The 22,041-nt window shown below is 40.7% G+C and overlaps 1 protein-coding gene across 1 annotated transcript; it reads left to right on the forward strand.

Moving 5' to 3' along the window:
- Window positions 1–151: 151 nt before the first annotated feature.
- Window positions 152–7,337, forward strand: hrob (homologous recombination factor with OB-fold). The gene is made up of 9 exons (XM_087809637.1): window positions 152–373; window positions 493–543; window positions 3,859–4,220; window positions 4,815–5,037; window positions 5,118–5,354; window positions 6,001–6,109; window positions 6,167–6,252; window positions 6,906–7,152; window positions 7,224–7,337. The coding sequence occupies exons 1-9, from the start codon at window positions 371–373 to the stop codon at window positions 7,277–7,279; spliced, it is 1,374 nt and encodes a 457-aa protein (XP_087665763.1). The 5' UTR covers window positions 152–370; the 3' UTR covers window positions 7,280–7,337.
- The last annotated feature ends 14,704 nt before the right edge of the window (window positions 7,338–22,041 follow it).

Raw genomic sequence — 22,041 nt, forward strand, 5'->3', positions numbered from 1 at the left:
CGTTTGACGAAAGCGGAAGTGTTTGGGAGTGAGTCCTCTTAAACCAAGGGTTTCACTCTCAATGTTCTGATTGTTGAAATTCATCAAATACATTTAATACATTTACATTTATAACGCAGGAACTTCACGCGTGTTTTTATTGCGTGAAAAATATGAATTAAAGAGGCGTCATTTCAAACCCTCTCATGGGAGGCGTGAACCCTCTCGCTTCACCTGGTTACTCTTTGACTGCGATTCTTCGTCATCACGGCGCGCTAAAAAGTTTGTGTCTTGAAAACTGAAATGTAGTCAAAGTTATAAACACAACAGTGACAACAAACACGTTAATCTGAGGAATCGAGTTTCAACTGAACGACAATACGGTGGTGAGATGGTGAGCTAGCTAACACATGCTAACACATGCTAACGTGTTAGCGACAAACACACGTTAAAGTTATAGAAACTTTTGCGTCGTTAACTGTTGTTGTTGTTGTTGTTGTTGTTGTGTTGCAGGCCTGCAAGTACAACAGTCTGTTCAGCCTCAGCGATGACTTTGACGACGAGGTGAGACTCGAACTGTTGATGAGTCTGTCGTCAGTCTGTCGTGAGTCTGTCGTGAGACTGTCGTGAGACTGTCGTGAGACTGTCGTGAGACTGTCGTGAGTCTGTCGTGAGACTGTCGTGAGTCTGTCGTGAGACTGCCGTGAGACTGTCGTGAGTCTGTCGTGAGACTGTCGTGAGACTGTCGTGAGTCTGTCGTGAGACTGTCGTGAGACTGCCGTGAGTCTGTCGTGAGACTGCCGTGAGTCTGCCGTGAGTCTGCCGTGAGTCTGCCGTGAGTCTGCCGTGAGTCTGCCGTGAGACTGTCGTGAGTCTGTCGTGAGTCTGTCGTGAGACTGTCGTGAGTCTGTCGTGAGTCTGTCGTGAGTCTGTCGTGAGTCTGTCGTGAGACTGTCGTGAGTCTGTCGTGAGACTGTCGTGAGTCTGTCGTGAGACTGTCGTGAGTCTGTCGTGAGTCTGTCGTGAGTCTGTCGTGAGTCTGTCGTGAGTCTGTCGTGAGTCTGTCGTGAGTCTGTCGTGAGTCTGTCGTGAGTCTGTCGTGAGACTGTCGTGAGTCTGTCGTGAGTCTGTCGTGAGTCTGTCGTGAGTCTGTCGTGAGTCTGTCGTGAGTCTGCCGTGAGACTGCCGTGAGTCTGCCGTGAGTCTGCCGTGAGTCTGCCGTGAGTCTGTCGTGAGTCTGTCGTGAGTCTGCCGTGAGTCTGCCGTGAGTCTGCCGTGAGACTGTCGTGAGTCTGTCGTGAGTCTGTCGTGAGTCTGTCGTGAGTCTGTCGTGAGACTGTCGTGAGACTGTCGTGAGTCTGTCGTGAGTCTGTCGTGAGTCTGTCGTGAGTCTGTCGTGAGTCTGTCGTGAGTCTGTCGTGAGACTGTCGTGAGTCTGTCGTGAGTCTGTCGTGAGTCTGTCGTGAGACTGTCGTGAGTCTGTCGTGAGTCTGTCGTGAGTCTGCCGTGAGTCTGCCGTGAGTCTGCCGTGAGTCTGCCGTGAGTCTGCCGTGAGACTGCCGTGAGACTGCCGTGAGACTGCCGTGAGACTGTCGTGAGACTGCCGTGAGACTGCCGTGAGTCTGCCGTGAGACTGCCGTGAGTCTGCCGTGAGTCTGCCGTGAGTCTGCCGTGAGTCTGCCGTGAGTCTGCCGTGAGTCTGCCGTGAGTCTGCCGTGAGTCTGCCGTGAGTCTGCCGTGAGACTGTCGTGAGACTGTCGTGAGTCTGCCGTGAGTCTGCCGTGAGTCTGCCGTGAGTCTGCCGTGAGTCTGTCGTGAGACTGTCGTGAGACTGTCGTGAGACTGTCGTGAGACTGCCGTGAGACTGCCGTGAGACTGCCGTGAGACTGCCGTGAGACTGCCGTGAGTCTGCCGTGAGTCTGCCGTGAGTCTGTCGTGAGTCTGTCGTGAGTCTGTCGTGAGTCTGTCGTGAGTCTGTCGTGAGACTGTCGTGAGACTGTCGTGAGACTGTCGTGAGACTGTCGTGAGACTGTCGTGAGACTGTCGTGAGACTGTCGTGAGTCTGCCGTGAGACTGTCGTGAGACTGTCGTGAGTCTGCCGTGAGACTGTCGTGAGACTGTCGTGAGTCTGTCGTGAGACTGTCGTGAGTCTGCCGTGAGACTGCCGTGAGACTGTCGTGAGTCTGTCGTGAGTCTGTCGTGAGACTGTCGTGAGACTGTCGTGAGTCTGTCGTGAGACTGCCGTGAGACTGTCGTGAGTCTGCCGTGAGACTGCCGTGAGTCTGCCGTGAGTCTGCCGTGAGTCTGCCGTGAGTCTGTCGTGAGTCTGTCGTGAGACTGTCGTGAGACTGTCGTGAGACTGTCGTGAGACTGCCGTGAGACTGCCGTGAGACTGCCGTGAGTCTGCCGTGAGTCTGCCGTGAGTCTGCCGTGAGTCTGTCGTGAGTCTGTCGTGAGTCTGTCGTGAGTCTGTCGTGAGACTGTCGTGAGACTGTCGTGAGACTGTCGTGAGTCTGCCGTGAGACTGTCGTGAGACTGTCGTGAGACTGTCGTGAGACTGTCGTGAGACTGTCGTGAGTCTGTCGTGAGACTGTCGTGAGTCTGCCGTGAGACTGCCGTGAGACTGTCGTGAGTCTGTCGTGAGTCTGTCGTGAGACTGTCGTGAGACTGTCGTGAGTCTGTCGTGAGACTGCCGTGAGACTGTCGTGAGTCTGCCGTGAGTCTGTCGTGAGTCTGCCGTGAGACTGTCGTGAGTCTGTCGTGAGTCTGTCGTGAGTCTGTCGTGAGACTGTCGTGAGTCTGTCGTGAGTCTGTCGTGAGACTGTCGTGAGTCTGTCGTGAGTCTGTCGTGAGACTGTCGTGAGACTGTCGTGAGTCTGTCGTGAGACTGTCGTGAGTCTGTCGTGAGTCTGTCGTGAGTCTGTCGTGAGACTGTCGTGAGACTGTCGTGAGACTGTCGTGAGTCTGTCGTGAGTCTGTCGTGAGTCTGCCGTGAGACTGTCGTGAGTCTGTCGTGAGTCTGTCGTGAGACTGTCGTGAGTCTGTCGTGAGACTGTCGTGAGACTGTCGTGAGTCTGTCGTGAGTCTGTCGTGAGACTGTCGTGAGTCTGTCGTGAGTCTGTCGTGAGACTGTCGTGAGACTGTCGTGAGACTGCCGTGAGACTGTCGTGAGTCTGTCGTGAGTCTGTCGTGAGACTGTCGTGAGTCTGTCGTGAGTCTGTCGTGAGACTGTCGTGAGACTGTCGTGAGACTGTCGTGAGACTGTCGTGAGTCTGTCGTGAGACTGTCGTGAGTCTGTCGTGAGTCTGTCGTGAGACTGTCGTGAGACTGTCGTGAGACTGCCGTGAGACTGTCGTGAGTCTGTCGTGAGTCTGTCGTGAGACTGTCGTGAGTCTGTCGTGAGTCTGTCGTGAGACTGTCGTGAGACTGCCGTGAGACTGTCGTGAGTCTGTCGTGAGTCTGTCGTGAGACTGTCGTGAGTCTGTCGTGAGTCTGTCGTGAGACTGTCGTGAGACTGTCGTGAGACTGTCGTGAGACTGTCGTGAGACTGTCGTGAGTCTGTCGTGAGTCTGTCGTGAGACTGTCGTGAGTCTGTCGTGAGTCTGTCGTGAGACTGTCGTGAGACTGTCGTGAGACTGTCGTGAGACTGTCGTGAGTCTGTCGTGAGTCTGTCGTGAGTCTGTCGTGAGTCTGTCGTGAGTCTGTCGTGAGTCTGTCGTGAGTCTGTCGTGAGACTGTCGTGAGTCTGTCGTGAGTCTGTCGTGAGTCTGTCGTGAGACTGTCGTGAGTCTGACGTGAGTCCAGAGAACCTCAGTATGACAGACTTGACGAACAAGAGATGGTTGAACATGAAGGTTCTTCTCTGGTTTCTCTCGACAGGACTTGTTGGACACGGTCTGGCCTGACCCTGGACCTGACCCTGGACCTGACCCTGGACCTGACCCTGGACCTGCTGGGTCCTCAGGGGTCGGACCACAGGCTGCTCCGAGTGTCTCTCTGGTGTCGTCTCTCCGCCCCCCCGCCCGGGTCGCCCCCCCTCCAGAGAAGAAGAGCCCCGCGGCTGCTGCCCAGGACGACTGGGACGACTGGGACGACTGGGACGTGGACCTGGCAGACCTGCAGCAGGAGGACCAGAACCCCCGACCTGCACCCGCTGACACCCCCGCAGGAGGTCAGAGGTCACTGTGGACCCCGACCCGTCCTTCTGCTGCGGCTGAAATGCTGAACCAGCACCAGAGAGTGTGAGTGATCTTTCCATTACTAGTAGTGTAACTACTTATAACTAGTAGTGTAACTCGTATTATAACTAGTAGTGTAACTCGTATTATTACTAGTAGTGTAACTAGTAGTGTAACTAGTAGTGTAACTAGTAGTGTAACTAGTAGTGTAACTAGTAGTGTAACTACTTATAACTAGTAGTGTAACTCGTATTATAACTAGTAGTGTAACTACTTATAACTAGTAGTGTAACTACTTATAACTAGTAGTGTAACTACTTATAACTAGTAGTGTAACTTGTATTATAACTAGTAGTGTAACTAGTAGTGTAACTATTAGTGTAATTATTAGTGTAACTAGTAGTGTAACTAGTAGTGTAACTCGTAGTGTAACTCGTATTGTAACTAGTAGTGTAACTCGTATTATTACTAGTAGTGTAACTAGTAGTGTAACTCGTAGTGTAACTAGTAGTGTAATTAGTAGTGTAACTCGTAGTGTAACTAGTAGTGTAACTCGTGTTGTAACTAGTAGTGTAACTAGTAGTGTAACCTGTTCACACGACACGGTTATAACCTCAGTAACTAGTTGAACACATGAACTGGATCAAATGTCTTCAGGTCCGTCCAGACCCCTCACCCCAGGACTCACCCGCTGAGGAGATCCTGGACCACTGCGTCCCCCTTCGCCCGCCCCTCCCCTCTGGACGGGCCGGTGCTGACCAACCATCTGTTGAAGCTGGTCTCAGCCTCGAATCGGTTCCTCAGGAAGAGACCCGGTTCGGAGCCGCGTCCGCCGAGAACCCGCCGCTTCCCTGGACCTGCTGGACGACTTCCTCAGCGGGTTCAGATCTTTGCACCTTTGATCTCCAGTGGTTGCCGTGGCAACACGACGTTCTGCTGACTCGTGGCTTTCTTCCGCAGCCTCTGAACCAGAGTCTGGACCACATCGTGGTGTCGGCTCCTCAGACGCCGACCCACGGAGCCGCCGCCCGAGGCCCGGGTCAAGGGAGCCGGACTCCGCTGGACCAGGAGCCTGAGGCCGACGACGAGGAGTTCGGCAGCGCCGCCTGGTCCGCCATGAAGGCCGAGATGGGCCTGGACGAGAACAACCCCTCGTGCTTCCTCACGTCCTTCAGCATCATCATGGTGCTGCGCAAGGTCAGAGGTCACGGTCTGACGTGTTGCCCCCCTGGTGGCGGGAGGAAGCTCGATGCTCGACTACTTTTGTCTGGCAACTTTAATCCTGCCTCGTCAGCAGAGATGATTCTCGGGTTAGATCAGGGGTCAGAGGTCACCAGAGGTCAATGCTTTGATCTTCTAAACTATAACCAAACGTTTGATCTTCATGTTGAACGAAGACAAGGTTTCGATCTAAACTCGTTGGATCGAGCGAGTTTTCAGAGTACGACCTCCAACCTCTTCGTCGGGGTCGTGACGGGGTCGTCACCGGGTCGTCACCGGGTCGTGACGGGGTCGTGACGGGGTCGTCACCGGGTCGTGACGGGGTCGTCACCGGGTCGTGACGGGGTCGTGACGGGGCGTCACCGGGTCGTCACCGGGTCGTGACGGGGTCGTCACGGCGTCGTCACCGGGTCGTCACCGGGTCGTCACCGGGTCGTGACGGGGTCGTGACGGGGTCGTCACCGGGTCGTGACGGGGTCGTCACGGGGTCGTCACCGGGTTGTCACGGGGTCGTGACGGGGTCGTCACGGGGACGTCACCGGGTCGTGATGGGGTCGTCACCGGGTCGTGACGGGGTCGTGACGGGGTCGTGACGGGGTCGTAACCGGGTCCCGTCTCTCAGGCGGCGCTGAAGCAGCTGGTGAAGAGCAAGGTTCCCAACATGGCGGTGGTGCTGAAGAGCCTCGACCAGACGCACGCCGACGCCGCGGCCGTCTTCAAGGACGCCACAGGTTGGTTTGTCCGTCACTTCCTGCCGCTCTGGTTACCATGACGACCTGTGCTTGAAGGCGAGATCCGGGGGACGATGCATCGGCGCCTCCTGAAGGAGCGAGAACGAGAGTTGAAGCCTGGAGTCGTGTTGTTGCTCAAACAGGTTCGATTCACGAGTGATTGATACGATTATTGATCATTCATTGGTTAGAATTCATTCATTATAGTTCATTGATTTATTATAATTTAATTATAAATAATGAATTATTATCAATGAATTATAATTAATGAATTATAATTAATGAATTATTATTAATGAATTATAATCAATGAATTATAATTAATGAATTATAATTAATGAATTATCAATGAATTATAATTAATGAATTATAATCAATGAATTATTATTAATGAATTATAATCAATGAATTATAATTAATGAATTATCAATGAATTATAATCAATGAATTAATGATCATTCATTGGTTATAATTCATTAATTATAGTTCATTGATTGATTATAATTTAATTATAATTAATGAATTATAATCAATGAATTATAGTAAATGAATTATAATTAATGAATTATAATTAATTGATTGATTATAATTCATTAATTATAATCAATCAATTAATTATAAATAAAACACAAACAAATGTTTAAATCCACGATTGCTGTCAATACGTGAATAAAAGGATAAATAATAATGAATGTTTTAATTATTTATACATTTGAACTTCATACCTAATCATGAGTCACTCGGAGCTGAGTTCACTGAGAGGGAGCGGAGGTTAAAGGGGTCACATGTCCTTCAGGTGGGCGTGTTCTCGCCGTCGCACTGGAACCACTACCTGAACGTGACGCACAACAACCTGCTGAGGATCTACAGCGGCGCCGGCGTGTCGTTCAGCTGCACGCCGCTGCCCGCCCCGGTGCGGCCAGCAGGTGGCGCCCGCTCGCCTCCGCCGATGATGTCACGGCGCCGCGACGTGTCTCCGATGCAGCTGCTGTTCGACGAAGACGAGGATGAGACGAAGGCAGGAGGACCAGGCTGGGAGGAAGGTGTGCGCCCCCTGGTGGTGACCTTTATTCTGTTAAACAGGAAACGGATGATTGAGGTGTTTTTGTTTCAGACGACGACCTGGACCACCTGCTGGGTCAGATCCCCGAGGACACCTACAGTCTGTGAGCGGAACTGCAGCAACAATCGTGTACAAATGTCAATATTAAACGTTATTATGTCGTCATTCGTCTCATTGACATGCTTTCCAGGAGCTCCTCTCTCTTTGACTCCTCCAAGGGACTCGTTGTATAAACAAATTGTGATTACAGCTGGAGGAGTGAAGCCATTATGGCGTCATAGTTGATGTTTAATGACACCAGAGTTGATACTAGTTGATGTTTAATGACACCAGAGTTGATACTAGTTGATGTTTCATGACACCAGAGTTGATACTAGTTGATGTTTAATGACACCAGAGTTGATACTAGTTGATGTTTCATGACACCAGAGTCGATACTAGTTGATGTTTAATGACACCAGAGTTGATACTAGTTGATGTTTAATGACACCAGAGTTGATACTGGTTGATGTTTAATGACACCAGAGTTGATACTAGTTGATGTTTAATGACACCAGAGTTGATACTAGTTGATGTTTAATGACACCAGAGTTGATACTAGTTGATGTTTAATGACACCAGAGTTGATACTAGTTGATGTTTAATGACACCAGAGTTGATACTAGTTGATGTTTAATGACACCAGAGTTGATACTAGTTGATGTTTAATGACACCAGAGTTGATACTAGTTGATGTTTAATGACACCAGAGTCGATACTAGTTGATGTTTAATGACACCAGAGTCGATACAAGTTGATGTTTAATGACACCAGAGTCGATACAAGTTGATGTTTAATGACACCAGAGTTGATACTAGTTGATGTTTAATGACACCAGAGTTGATACTAGTTGATGTTTAATGACACCAGAGTTGATACTAGTTGATGTTTAATGACACCAGAGTTGATACTAGTTGATGTTTAATGACACCAGAGTCGATACTAGTTGATGTTTAATGACACCAGAGTTGATACTAGTTGATGTTTGATGACACCAGAGTTGATACTAGTTGATGTTTGATGACACCAGAGTCGATACTAGTTGATGTTTGATGACACCAGAGTCGATACAAGTTGATGTTTAATGACACCAGAGTTGATACTAGTTGATGTTTAATGACACCAGAGTTGATACTAGTTGATGTTTAATGACACCAGAGTTGATACTAGTTGATGTTTAATGACACCAGAGTTGATACTAGTTGATGTTTAATGACACCAGAGTTGATACTAGTTGATGTTTAATGACACCAGAGTTGATACTAGTTGATGTTTAATGACACCAGAGTCGATACTAGTTGATGTTTGATGACACCAGAGTCGATACAAGTTGATGTTTAATGACACCAGAGTTGATACTAGTTGATGTTTAATGACACCAGAGTTGATACTAGTTGATGTTTAATGACACCAGAGTTGATACTAGTTGATGTTTAATGACACCAGAGTTGATACTAGTTGATGTTTAATGACACCAGAGTTGATACTGGTTGATGTTTAATGACACCAGAGTTGATACTGGTTGTTGTTTAATGACACCAGAGTTGATACTAGTTGATGTTTAATGACACCAGAGTTGATACTGGTTGATGTTTAATGACACCAGAGTTGATACTGGTTGATGTTTAATGACACCAGAGTTGATACTAGTTGATGTTTAATGACACCAGAGTTGATACTAGTTGATGTTTAATGACACCAGAGTTGATACTGGTTGATGTTTAATGACACCAGAGTTGATACTGGTTGATGTTTAATGACACCAGAGTTGATACTGGTTGATGTTTAATGACACCAGAGTTGATACTGGTTGATGTTTAATGACACCAGAGTTGATACTAGTTGATGTTTAATGACACCAGAGTTAATACTGGTTGATGTTTAATGACACCAGAGTTAATACTAGTTGATGTTTAATGACACCAGAGTTGATACTAGTTGATGTTTAATGACACCAGAGTTGATACTAGTTGATGTTTAATGACACCAGAGTTGATACTGGTTGATGTTTAATGACACCAGAGTTGATACTAGTTGATGTTTAATGACACCAGAGTTGATACTAGTTGATGTTTAATGACACCAGAGTTAATACTAGTTGATGTTTAATGACACCAGAGTTTATACTAGTTGATGTTTAATGACACCAGAGTTGATACTAGTTGATGTTTAATGACACCAGAGTTGATACTAGTTGATGTTTAATGACACCAGAGTAGATACTAGTTGATGTTTAATGACACAGGGTTGATACTAGTTGATGTTTAATGACACCAGAGTTGATACTAGTTGATGTTTAATGACACCAGAGTTGATACTAGTTGATGTTTAATGACACCAGAGTTAATACTAGTTGATGTTTAATGACACCAGAGTTGATACTAGTCGATGTTTAATGACACCAGAGTCGATACTAGTTGATGTTTAATGACACCAGAGTCGATACAAGTTGATGTTTAATGACACCAGAGTCGATACAAGTTGATGTTTAATGACACCAGAGTTGATACTAGTTGATGTTTAATGACACCAGAGTTGATACTAGTTGATGTTTAATGACACCAGAGTTGATACTAGTTGATGTTTAATGACACCAGAGTTGATACTAGTTGATGTTTAATGACACCAGAGTCGATACTAGTTGATGTTTAATCACACCAGAGTTGATACTAGTTGATGTTTGATGACACCAGAGTTGATACTAGTTGATGTTTGATGACACCAGAGTCGATACTAGTTGATGTTTGATGACACCAGAGTCGATACAAGTTGATGTTTAATGACACCAGAGTTGATACTAGTTGATGTTTAATGACACCAGAGTTGATACTAGTTGATGTTTAATGACACCAGAGTTGATACTAGTTGATGTTTAATGACACCAGAGTTGATACTAGTTGATGTTTAATGACACCAGAGTTGATACTAGTTGATGTTTAATGACACCAGAGTTGATACTAGTTGATGTTTAATGACACCAGAGTCGATACTAGTTGATGTTTGATGACACCAGAGTCGATACAAGTTGATGTTTAATGACACCAGAGTTGATACTAGTTGATGTTTAATGACACCAGAGTTGATACTAGTTGATGTTTAATGACACCAGAGTTGATACTAGTTGATGTTTAATGACACCAGAGTTGATACTAGTTGATGTTTAATGACACCAGAGTTGATACTGGTTGATGTTTAATGACACCAGAGTTGATACTGGTTGTTGTTTAATGACACCAGAGTTGATACTAGTTGATGTTTAATGACACCAGAGTTGATACTGGTTGATGTTTAATGACACCAGAGTTGATACTGGTTGATGTTTAATGACACCAGAGTTGATACTAGTTGATGTTTAATGACACCAGAGTTGATACTAGTTGATGTTTAATGACACCAGAGTTGATACTGGTTGATGTTTAATGACACCAGAGTTGATACTGGTTGATGTTTAATGACACCAGAGTTGATACTGGTTGATGTTTAATGACACCAGAGTTGATACTAGTTGATGTTTAATGACACCAGAGTTGATACTAGTTGATGTTTAATGACACCAGAGTTAATACTGGTTGATGTTTAATGACACCAGAGTTAATACTAGTTGATGTTTAATGACACCAGAGTTGATACTAGTTGATGTTTAATGACACCAGAGTTGATACTAGTTGATGTTTAATGACACCAGAGTTGATACTGGTTGATGTTTAATGACACCAGAGTTGATACTAGTTGATGTTTAATGACACCAGAGTTGATACTAGTTGATGTTTAATGACACCAGAGTTAATACTAGTTGATGTTTAATGACACCAGAGTTTATACTAGTTGATGTTTAATGACACCAGAGTTGATACTAGTTGATGTTTAATGACACCAGAGTTGATACTAGTTGATGTTTAATGACACCAGAGTAGATACTAGTTGATGTTTAATGACACAGGGTTGATACTAGTTGATGTTTAATGACACCAGAGTTGATACTAGTTGATGTTTAATGACACCAGAGTTGATACTAGTTGATGTTTAATGACACCAGAGTTAATACTAGTTGATGTTTAATGACACCAGAGTTGATACTAGTCGATGTTTAATGACACCAGAGTTGATACTAGTCGATGTTTAATGACACCAGAGTTAATACTGGTTGATGTTTAATGACACCAGAGTTGATACTGGTTGATGTTTAATGACACCAGAGTTGATACTGGTTGATGTTTAATGACACCAGAGTTGATACTGGTTGATGTGTAATGACACCAGAGTTGATACTAGTTGATGTTTAATGACACCAGAGTTGATACTAGTCTATGTTTAATGACACCAGAGTTGATACTGGTTGATGTTTAATGACACCAGAGTTCATACTGGTTGATGTTTAATGACACCAGAGTTGATACTAGTTGATGTTTAATGACACCAGAGTTGATACTAGTTGATGTTTAATGACACCAGAGTTAATACTGGTTGATGTTTAATGACACCAGAGTTGATATTAGTTGATGTTTAATGACACCAGAGTTGATACTAGTTGATGTTTAATGACACCAGAGTTGATACTAGTTGATGTTTAATGACACCAGAGTTAATACTGGTTGATGTTTAATGACACCAGAGTTGATACTAGTTGATGTTTAATGACACCAGAGTTGATACTAGTTGATGTTTAATGACACCAGAGTTAATACTGGTTGATGTTTAATGACACCAGAGTTGATACTGGTTGATGTTAAATGACACCAGAGTTGATACTGGTTGATGTTTAATGACACCAGAGTCGATAGTAGTTGATGTTTAATGACACCAGAGTCGATACTAGTTTATGTTTAATGACACCAGAGTTGATACTAGTTGATGTTTAATGACACCAGAGTTGATACTGGTTGATGTTTGATGACACCAGAGTTGATACTAGTTGATGTTTAATGACACCAGAGTTGATACTAGTTGATGTTTAATGACACCAGAGTTGATACTAGTTGATGTTTAATGACACCAGAGTTGATACTAGTTGATGTTTAATGACACCAGAGTTAATACTAGTTGATGTTTAATGACACCAGAGTTAATACTAGTTGATGTTTAATGACACCAGAGTTGATACTAGTTGATGTTTAATGACACCAGAGTTGATACTGGTTGATGTTTAATGACACCAGAGTTGATACTGGTTGATGTTTAATGACACCAGAGTTGATACTGGTTGATGTTTAATGACACCAGAGTTGATACTGGTTGATGTTTAATGACACCAGAGTTGATACTAGTCTATGTTTAATGACACCAGAGTTGATACTGGTTGATGTTTAATGACACCAGAGTTCATACTGGTTGATGTTTAATGACACCAGAGTTCATACTGGTTGATGTTTAATGACACCAGAGTTCATACTGGTTGATGTTTAATGACACCAGAGTTGATACTAGTTGATGTTTAATGACACCAGAGTTGATACTAGTTGATGTTTAATGACACCAGAGTTAATACTGGTTGATGTTTAATGACACCAGAGTTGATACTAGTTGATGTTTAATGACACCAGAGTTGATACTAGTTGATGTTTAATGACACCAGAGTTAATACTGGTTGATGTTTAATGACACCAGAGTTGATACTGGTTGATGTTTAATGACACCAGAGTTGATACTAGTTGATGTTTAATGACACCAGAGTTGATACTAGTTGATGTTTAATGACACCAGAGTCGATACTGGTTGATGTTTAATGACACCAGAGTTGATACTGGTTGATGTTTAATGACACCAGAGTTGATACTGGTTGATGTTTAATGACACCAGAGTTGATACTAGTTGATGTTTAATGACACCAGAGTTGATACTAGTTGATGTTTAATGACACCAGAGTTGATACTAGTTGATGTTTAATGACACCAGAGTTGATACTAGTTGATGTTTAATGACACCAGAGTTGATACTAGTTGATGTTTAATGACACCAGAGTTGATACTAGTTGATGTTTAATGACACCAGAGTTGATACTAGTTGATGTTTAATGACACCAGAGTTAATACTAGTTGATGTTTAATGACACCAGAGTTAATACTAGTTGATGTTTAATGACACCAGAGTTGATACTAGTTGATGTTTAATGACACCAGAGTTAATACTAGTTGATGTTTAATGACACCAGAGTTGATACTAGTTGATGTTTAATGACACCAGAGTTAATACTAGTTGATGTTTAATGACACCAGAGTTAATACTAGTTGATGTTTAATGACACCAGAGTTGATACTAGTTGATGTTTAATGACACCAGAGTTAATACTAGTTGATGTTTGATGACACCAGAGTTGATACTAGTTGATGTTTAATGACACCAGAGTTAATACTAGTTGATGTTTAATGACACCAGAGTTGATACTAGTTGATGTTTAATGACACCAGAGTTGATACTAGTTGATGTTTAATGACACCAGAGTTGATACTAGTTGCTGTTTAATGACACCAGAGTTGATACTAGTTGATGTTTAATGACACCAGAGTTGATACTAGTTGATGTTTAATGACACCAGAGTTGATACTAGTTGATGTTTAATGACACCAGAGTTAATACTAGTTGATGTTTAATGACACCAGAGTTGATACTAGTTGATGTTTAATGACACCAGAGTTAATACTAGTTGATGTTTAATGACACCAGAGTTGATACTAGTTGATGTTTAATGACACCAGAGTTGATACTAGTTGATGTTTAATGACACCAGAGTTGATACTAGTTGATGTTTAATGACACCAGAGTTGATACTAGTTGATGTTTAATGACACCAGAGTTGATACTAGTTGATGTTTAATGACACCAGAGTTAATACTGGTTGATGTTTAATGACACCAGAGTTGATACTGGTTGATGTTTAATGACACCAGAGTTGATACTGGTTGATGTTTAATGACACCAGAGTTGATACTAGTTGATGTTTAATGACACCAGAGTTGATACTAGTTGATGTTTAATGACACCAGAGTTGATACTAGTCTATGTTTAATGACACCAGAGTTGATACTGGTTGATGTTTAATGACACCAGAGTTGATACTGGTTGATGTTTAATGACACCAGAGTTGATACTAGTTGATGTTTAATGACACCAGAGTTGATACTAGTCTATGTTTAATGACACCAGAGTTGATACTGGTTGATGTTTAATGACACCAGAGTTAATACTGGTTGATGTTTAATGACACCAGAGTTGATACTGGTTGATGTTAAATGACACCAGAGTTGATACTGGTTGATGTTTAATGACACCAGAGTTGATACAAGTTGATGTTTAATGACACCAGAGTTGATACTGGTTGATGTTTAATGACACCAGAGTCGATACTAGTTGATGTTTAATGACACCAGAGTCGATACTAGTTGATGTTTAATGACACCAGAGTCGATACTAGTTGATGTTTAATGACACCAGAGTCGATACTAGTTGATGTTTAATGACACCAGAGTCGATACTAGTTGATGTTTAATGACACCAGAGTCGATACTAGTTGATGTTTAATGACACCAGAGTCGATACTAGTTGATGTTTAATGACACCAGAGTTGATACTGGTTGATGTTTAATGACACCAGCATTGATACTAGTTGATATTTAATGACACCAGAGTTGATACAAGTTGATGTTTAATGACACCAGAGTTGATACTAGTTGATGTTTAATGACACCAGAGTTGATATTGGTTGATGTTTAATGACACCAGAGTTGATACTAGTTGATGTTTAATGACACCAGAGTTGATACTAGTTGATGTTTAATGACACCAGAGTTGATATTGGTTGATGTTTAATGACACCAGAGTTGATACTAGTTGATGTTTAATGACACCAGAGTTGATACTAGTTGATGTTTAATGACACCAGAGTTAATACTAGTTGATGTTTAATGACACCAGAGTTAATACTAGTTGATGTTTAATGACACCAGAGTTGATACTAGTTGATGTTTAATGACACCAGAGTTAATACTAGTTGATGTTTAATGACACCAGAGTTAATACTAGTTGATGTTTACTGACACCAGAGTTGATACTAGTTGATGTTTAATGACACCAGAGTTGATACTAGTTGATGTTTAATGACACCAGAGTTAATACTAGTTGATGTTTAATGACACCAGAGTTAATACTAGTTGATGTTTAATGACACCAGAGTTGATACTAGTTGATGTTTAATGACACCAGAGTTGATACTAGTTGATGTTTAATGACACCAGAGTTAATACTAGTTGATGTTTAATGACACCAGAGTTGATACTAGTTGATGTTTAATGACACCAGAGTTGATACTAGTTGATGTTTAATGACACCAGAGTTGATACTAGTTGATGTTTAATGACACCAGAGTTGATACTAGTTGATGTTTAATGACACCAGAGTTAATACTAGTTGATGTTTAATGACACCAGAGTTGATACTAGTTGATGTTTAATGACACCAGAGTTGATACTAGTTGATGTTTAATGACACCAGAGTTGATATTAGTTGATGTTTAATGACACCAGAGTTGATACTAGTTGATGTTTAATGACACCAGAGTTGATACTAGTTGATGTTTAATGACACCAGAGTTAATACTAGTTGATGTTTAATGACACCAGAGTTGATACTAGTTGATGTTTAATGACACCAGAGTTGATACTAGTTGATGTTTAATGACACCAGAGTTGATACTAGTTGATGTTTAATGACACCAGAGTTGATACTAGTTGATGTTTAATGACACCAGAGTTGATACTGGTTGATGTTTAATGACACCAGAGTTGATACTAGTTGATGTTTAATGACACCAGAGTTGATACTGGTTGATGTTTAATGACACCAGAGTCAATAGTAGTTGATGTTTAATGACACCAGAGTTGATACTAGTTGATGTTTAATGACACCAGAGTTGATACTAGTTGATGTTTAATGACACCAGAGTCAATAGTAGTTGATGTTTAATGACACCAGAGTTGATACTAGTTGATGTTTAATGACACCAGAGTTGATACTAGTTGATGTTTAATGACACCAGAGTTGATACTGGTTGATGTTTAATGACACCAGAGTTGATACTAGTTGATGTTTAATGACACCAGAGTTGATACTAGTTGATGTTTAATGACACCAGAGTTGATACTAGTTGATGTTTAATGACACCAGAGTTGATACTAGTTGATGTTTAATGACACCAGAGTTGATACTAGTTGATGTTTAATGACACCAGAGTTAATACTAGTTGATGTTTGATGACACCAGAGTTGATACTAGTTGATGTTTAATGACACCAGAGTTGATACTAGTTGATGTTTAATGACACCAGAGTTGATACTAGTTGATGTTTAATGACACCAGAGTTGATACTAGTTGATGTTTAATGACACCAGAGTTGATACTAGTTGATGTTTAATGACACCAGAGTTGATACTAGTTGATGTTTAATGACACCAGAGTTGATACTAGTTGATGTTTAATGACACCAGAGTTGATACTAGTTGATGTTTAATGACACCAGAGTTGATACTAGTTGATGTTTAATGACACCAGAGTTAATACTAGTTGATGTTTAATGACACCAGAGTTGATACTAGTTGATGTTTAATGACACCAGAGTTAATACTAGTTGATGTTTAATGACACCAGAGTTGATACTAGTTGATGTTTAATGACACCAGAGTTGATACTAGTTGATGTTTAATGACACCAGAGTTGATACTAGTTGATGTTTAATGACACCAGAGTTAATACTGGTTGATGTTTAATGACACCAGAGTTGATACTGGTTGATGTTTAATGACACCAGAGTTGATACTGGTTGATGTTTAATGACACCAGAGTTGATACTAGTTGATGTTTAATGACACCAGAGTTGATACTAGTTGATGTTTAATGACACCAGAGTTGATACTAGTCTATGTTTAATGACACCAGAGTTGATACTGGTTGATGTTTAATGACACCAGAGTTGATACTGGTTGATGTTTAATGACACCAGAGTTGATACTAGTTGATGTTTAATGACACCAGAGTTGATACTAGTCTATGTTTAATGACACCAGAGTTGATACTGGTTGATGTTTAATGACACCAGAGTTAATACTGGTTGATGTTTAATGACACCAGAGTTGATACTGGTTGATGTTAAATGACACCAGAGTTGATACTGGTTGATGTTTAATGACACCAGAGTTGATACAAGTTGATGTTTAATGACACCAGAGTTGATACTGGTTGATGTTTAATGACACCAGAGTCGATACTAGTTGATGTTTAATGACACCAGAGTCGATACTAGTTGATGTTTAATGACACCAGAGTCGATACTAGTTGATGTTTAATGACACCAGAGTCGATACTAGTTGATGTTTAATGACACCAGAGTCGATACTAGTTGATGTTTAATGACACCAGGGTCGATACTAGTTGATGTTTAATGACACCAGAGTCGATACTAGTTGATGTTTAATGACACCAGAGTTGATACTGGTTGATGTTTAATGACACCAGCATTGATACTAGTTGATATTTAATGACACCAGAGTTGATACAAGTTGATGTTTAATGACACCAGAGTTGATACTAGTTGATGTTTAATGACACCAGAGTTGATATTGGTTGATGTTTAATGACACCAGAGTTGATACTAGTTGATGTTTAATGACACCAGAGTTGATACTAGTTGATGTTTAATGACACCAGAGTTGATATTGGTTGATGTTTAATGACACCAGAGTTGATACTAGTTGATGTTTAATGACACCAGAGTTGATACTAGTTGATGTTTAATGACACCAGAGTTAATACTAGTTGATGTTTAATGACACCAGAGTTAATACTAGTTGATGTTTAATGACACCAGAGTTGATACTAGTTGATGTTTAATGACACCAGAGTTAATACTAGTTGATGTTTAATGACACCAGAGTTAATACTAGTTGATGTTTACTGACACCAGAGTTGATACTAGTTGATGTTTAATGACACCAGAGTTGATACTAGTTGATGTTTAATGACACCAGAGTTAATACTAGTTGATGTTTAATGACACCAGAGTTAATACTAGTTGATGTTTAATGACACCAGAGTTGATACTAGTTGATGTTTAATGACACCAGAGTTGATACTAGTTGATGTTTAATGACACCAGAGTTAATACTAGTTGATGTTTAATGACACCAGAGTTGATACTAGTTGATTTTTAATGACACCAGAGTTGATACTAGTTGATGTTTAATGACACCAGAGTTGATACTAGTTGATGTTTAATGACACCAGAGTTGATACTAGTTGATGTTTAATGACACCAGAGTTAATACTAGTTGATGTTTAATGACACCAGAGTTGATACTAGTTGATGTTTAATGACACCAGAGTTGATACTAGTTGATGTTTAATGACACCAGAGTTGATATTAGTTGATGTGTAATGACACCAGAGTTGATACTAGTTGATGTTTAATGACACCAGAGTTGATACTAGTTGATGTTTAATGACACCAGAGTTAATACTAGTTGATGTTTAATGACACCAGAGTTGATACTAGTTGATGTTTAATGACACCAGAGTTGATACTAGTTGATGTTTAATGACACCAGAGTTGATACTAGTTGATGTTTAATGACACCAGAGTTGATACTAGTTGATGTTTAATGACACCAGAGTTGATACTGGTTGATGTTTAATGACACCAGAGTTGATACTAGTTGATGTTTAATGACACCAGAGTTGATACTGGTTGATGTTAAATGACACCAGAGTTGATACTAGTTGATGTTTAATGACACCAGAGTCAATAGTAGTTGATGTTTAATGACACCAGAGTTGATACTAGTTGATGTTTAATGACACCAGAGTTGATACTAGTTGATGTTTAATGACACCAGAGTCAATAGTAGTTGATGTTTAATGACACCAGAGTTGATACTAGTTGATGTTTAATGACACCAGAGTTGATACTAGTTGATGTTTAATGACACCAGAGTCAATAGTAGTTGATGTTTAATGACACCAGAGTTGATACTAGTTGATGTTTAATGACACCAGAGTTGATACTGGTTGATGTTTAATGACACCAGAGTTGATACTAGTTGATGTTTAATGACACCAGAGTTGATACTAGTTGATGTTTAATGACACCAGAGTTGATACTGGTTGATGTTTAATGACACCAGAGTTGATACTGGTTGATGTTTAATGACACCAGAGTTGATACTAGTTGATGTTTAATGACACCAGAGTTGATACTAGTTGATGTTTAATGACACCAGAGTTGATACTAGTTGATGTTTAATGACACCAGAGTTGATACTAGTTGATGTTTAATGACACCAGAGTCAATAGTAGTTGATGTTTAATGACACCAGAGTTGATACTAGTTGATGTTTAATGACACCAGAGTTGATACTAGTTGATGTTTAATGACACCAGAGTAGATACTAGTTGATGTTTAATGACACCAGAGTAGATACTAGTTGATGTTTAATGACACCAGAGTAGATACTAGTTGATGTTCAATGACACCAGAGTAGATACTAGTTGATGTTCAATGACACCAGAGTAGATACTAGTTGATGTTTAATGACACCAGAGTTGATACTAGTTGATGTTTAATGACACCAGAGTAGATACTAGTTGATGTTTAATGACACCAGAGTTGATACTAGTTGATGTTTAATGACACCAGAGTTGATACTAGTTGATGTTTAATGACACCAGAGTTGATACTAGTTGATGTTTAATGACACCAGAGTTGATACTAGTTGATGTTTAATGACACCAGAGTAGATACTAGTTGATGTTTAATGACACCAGAGTAGATACTAGTTGATGTTTAATGAAACCAGAGTTGATACTAGTTGATGTTTAATGACACCAGAGTTGATACTAGTTGATGTTTAATGACACCAGAGTAGATACTAGTTGATGTTTAATGACACCAGAGTTGATACTAGTTGATGTTTAATGACACCAGAGTTGATACTAGTTGATGTTTAATGACACCAGAGTTGATACTAGTTGATGTTTAATGACACCAGAGTTGATACTAGTTGATGTTTAATGACACCAGAGTTGATACTAGTTGATGTTTAATGACACCAGAGTCGATACTAGTTGATGTTTAATGACACCAGAGTTGATACTAGTTGATGTTTAATGACACCAGAGTTGATACTGGTTGATGTTTAATGACACCAGAGTTGATACTAGTTGATGTTTAATGACACCAGAGTTGATACTAGTTGATGTTTAATGACACCAGAGTTGATACTAGTTGATGTTTAATGACACCAGAGTTGATACTAGTTGATGTTTAATGACACCAGAGTTGATACTAGTTGATGTTTAATGACACCAGAGTTGATACTAGTTGATGTTTAATGACACCAGAGTAGATACTAGTTGATGTTTAATGACACCAGAGTAGATACTAGTTGATGTTTAATGAAACCAGAGTTGATACTAGTTGATGTTTAATGACACCAGAGTTGATACTAGTTGATGTTTAATGACACCAGAGTAGATACTAGTTGATGTTTAATGACACCAGAGTTGATACTAGTTGATGTTTAATGACACCAGAGTTGATACTAGTTGATGTTTAATGACACCAGAGTTGATACTAGTTGATGTTTAATGACACCAGAGTTGATACTAGTTGATGTTTAATGACACCAGAGTCGATACTAGTTGATGTTTAATGACACCAGAGTCGATACTAGTTGATGTTTAATGACACCAGAGTTGATACTAGTTGATGTTTAATGACACCAGAGTAGATACTAGTTGATGTTTAATGACACCAGAGTTGATACTAGTTGATGTTTAATGACACCAGAGTTGATACTAGTTGATGTTTAATGACACCAGAGTTGATACTAGTTGATGTTTAATGACACCAGAGTTGATACTAGTTGATGTTTAATGACACCAGAGTTGATACTAGTTGATGTTTAATGACACCAGAGTTGATACTAGTTGATGTTTAATGACACCAGAGTTGATACTAGTTGATGTTTGATGACACCAGAGTCGATACAAGTTGATGTTTGATGACACCAGAGTCGATACAAGTTGATGTTTAATGACACCAGAGTTGATACTAGTTGATGTTTAATGACACCAGAGTTGATACTAGTTGATGTTTAATGACACCAGAGTTGATACTAGTTGATGTTTAATGACACCAGAGTTGATACTAGTTGATGTTTAATGACACCAGAGTTGATACTGGTTGATGTTTAATGACACCAGAGTTGATACTGGTTGTTGTTTAATGACACCAGAGTTGATACTAGTTGATGTTTAATGACACCAGAGTTGATACTGGTTGATGTTTAATGACACCAGAGTTGATACTGGTTGATGTTTAATGACACCAGAGTTGATACTAGTTGATGTTTAATGACACCAGAGTTGATACTGGTTGATGTTTAATGACACCAGAGTTGATACTGGTTGATGTTTAATGACACCAGAGTTGATAATGGTTGATGTTTAATGACACCAGAGTTGATACTAGTTGATGTTTAATGACACCAGAGTTGATACTAGTTGATGTTTAATGACACCAGAGTTAATACTGGTTGATGTTTAATGACACCAGAGTTAATACTAGTTGATGTTTAATGACACCAGAGTTGATACTAGTTGATGTTTAATGACACCAGAGTTGATACTAGTTGATGTTTAATGACACCAGAGTTGATACTGGTTGATGTTTAATGACACCAGAGTTGATACTAGTTGATGTTTAATGACACCAGAGTTGATACTAGTTGATGTTTAATGACACCAGAGTTAATACTAGTTGATGTTTAATGACACCAGAGTTTATACT

Source organism: Callionymus lyra, chromosome 15 (assembly GCF_982586985.1).
Source record: "Callionymus lyra chromosome 15, fCalLyr1.hap1.1, whole genome shotgun sequence".
NCBI classification, from domain to species: Eukaryota; Metazoa; Chordata; class Actinopteri; order Syngnathiformes; family Callionymidae; genus Callionymus; species Callionymus lyra.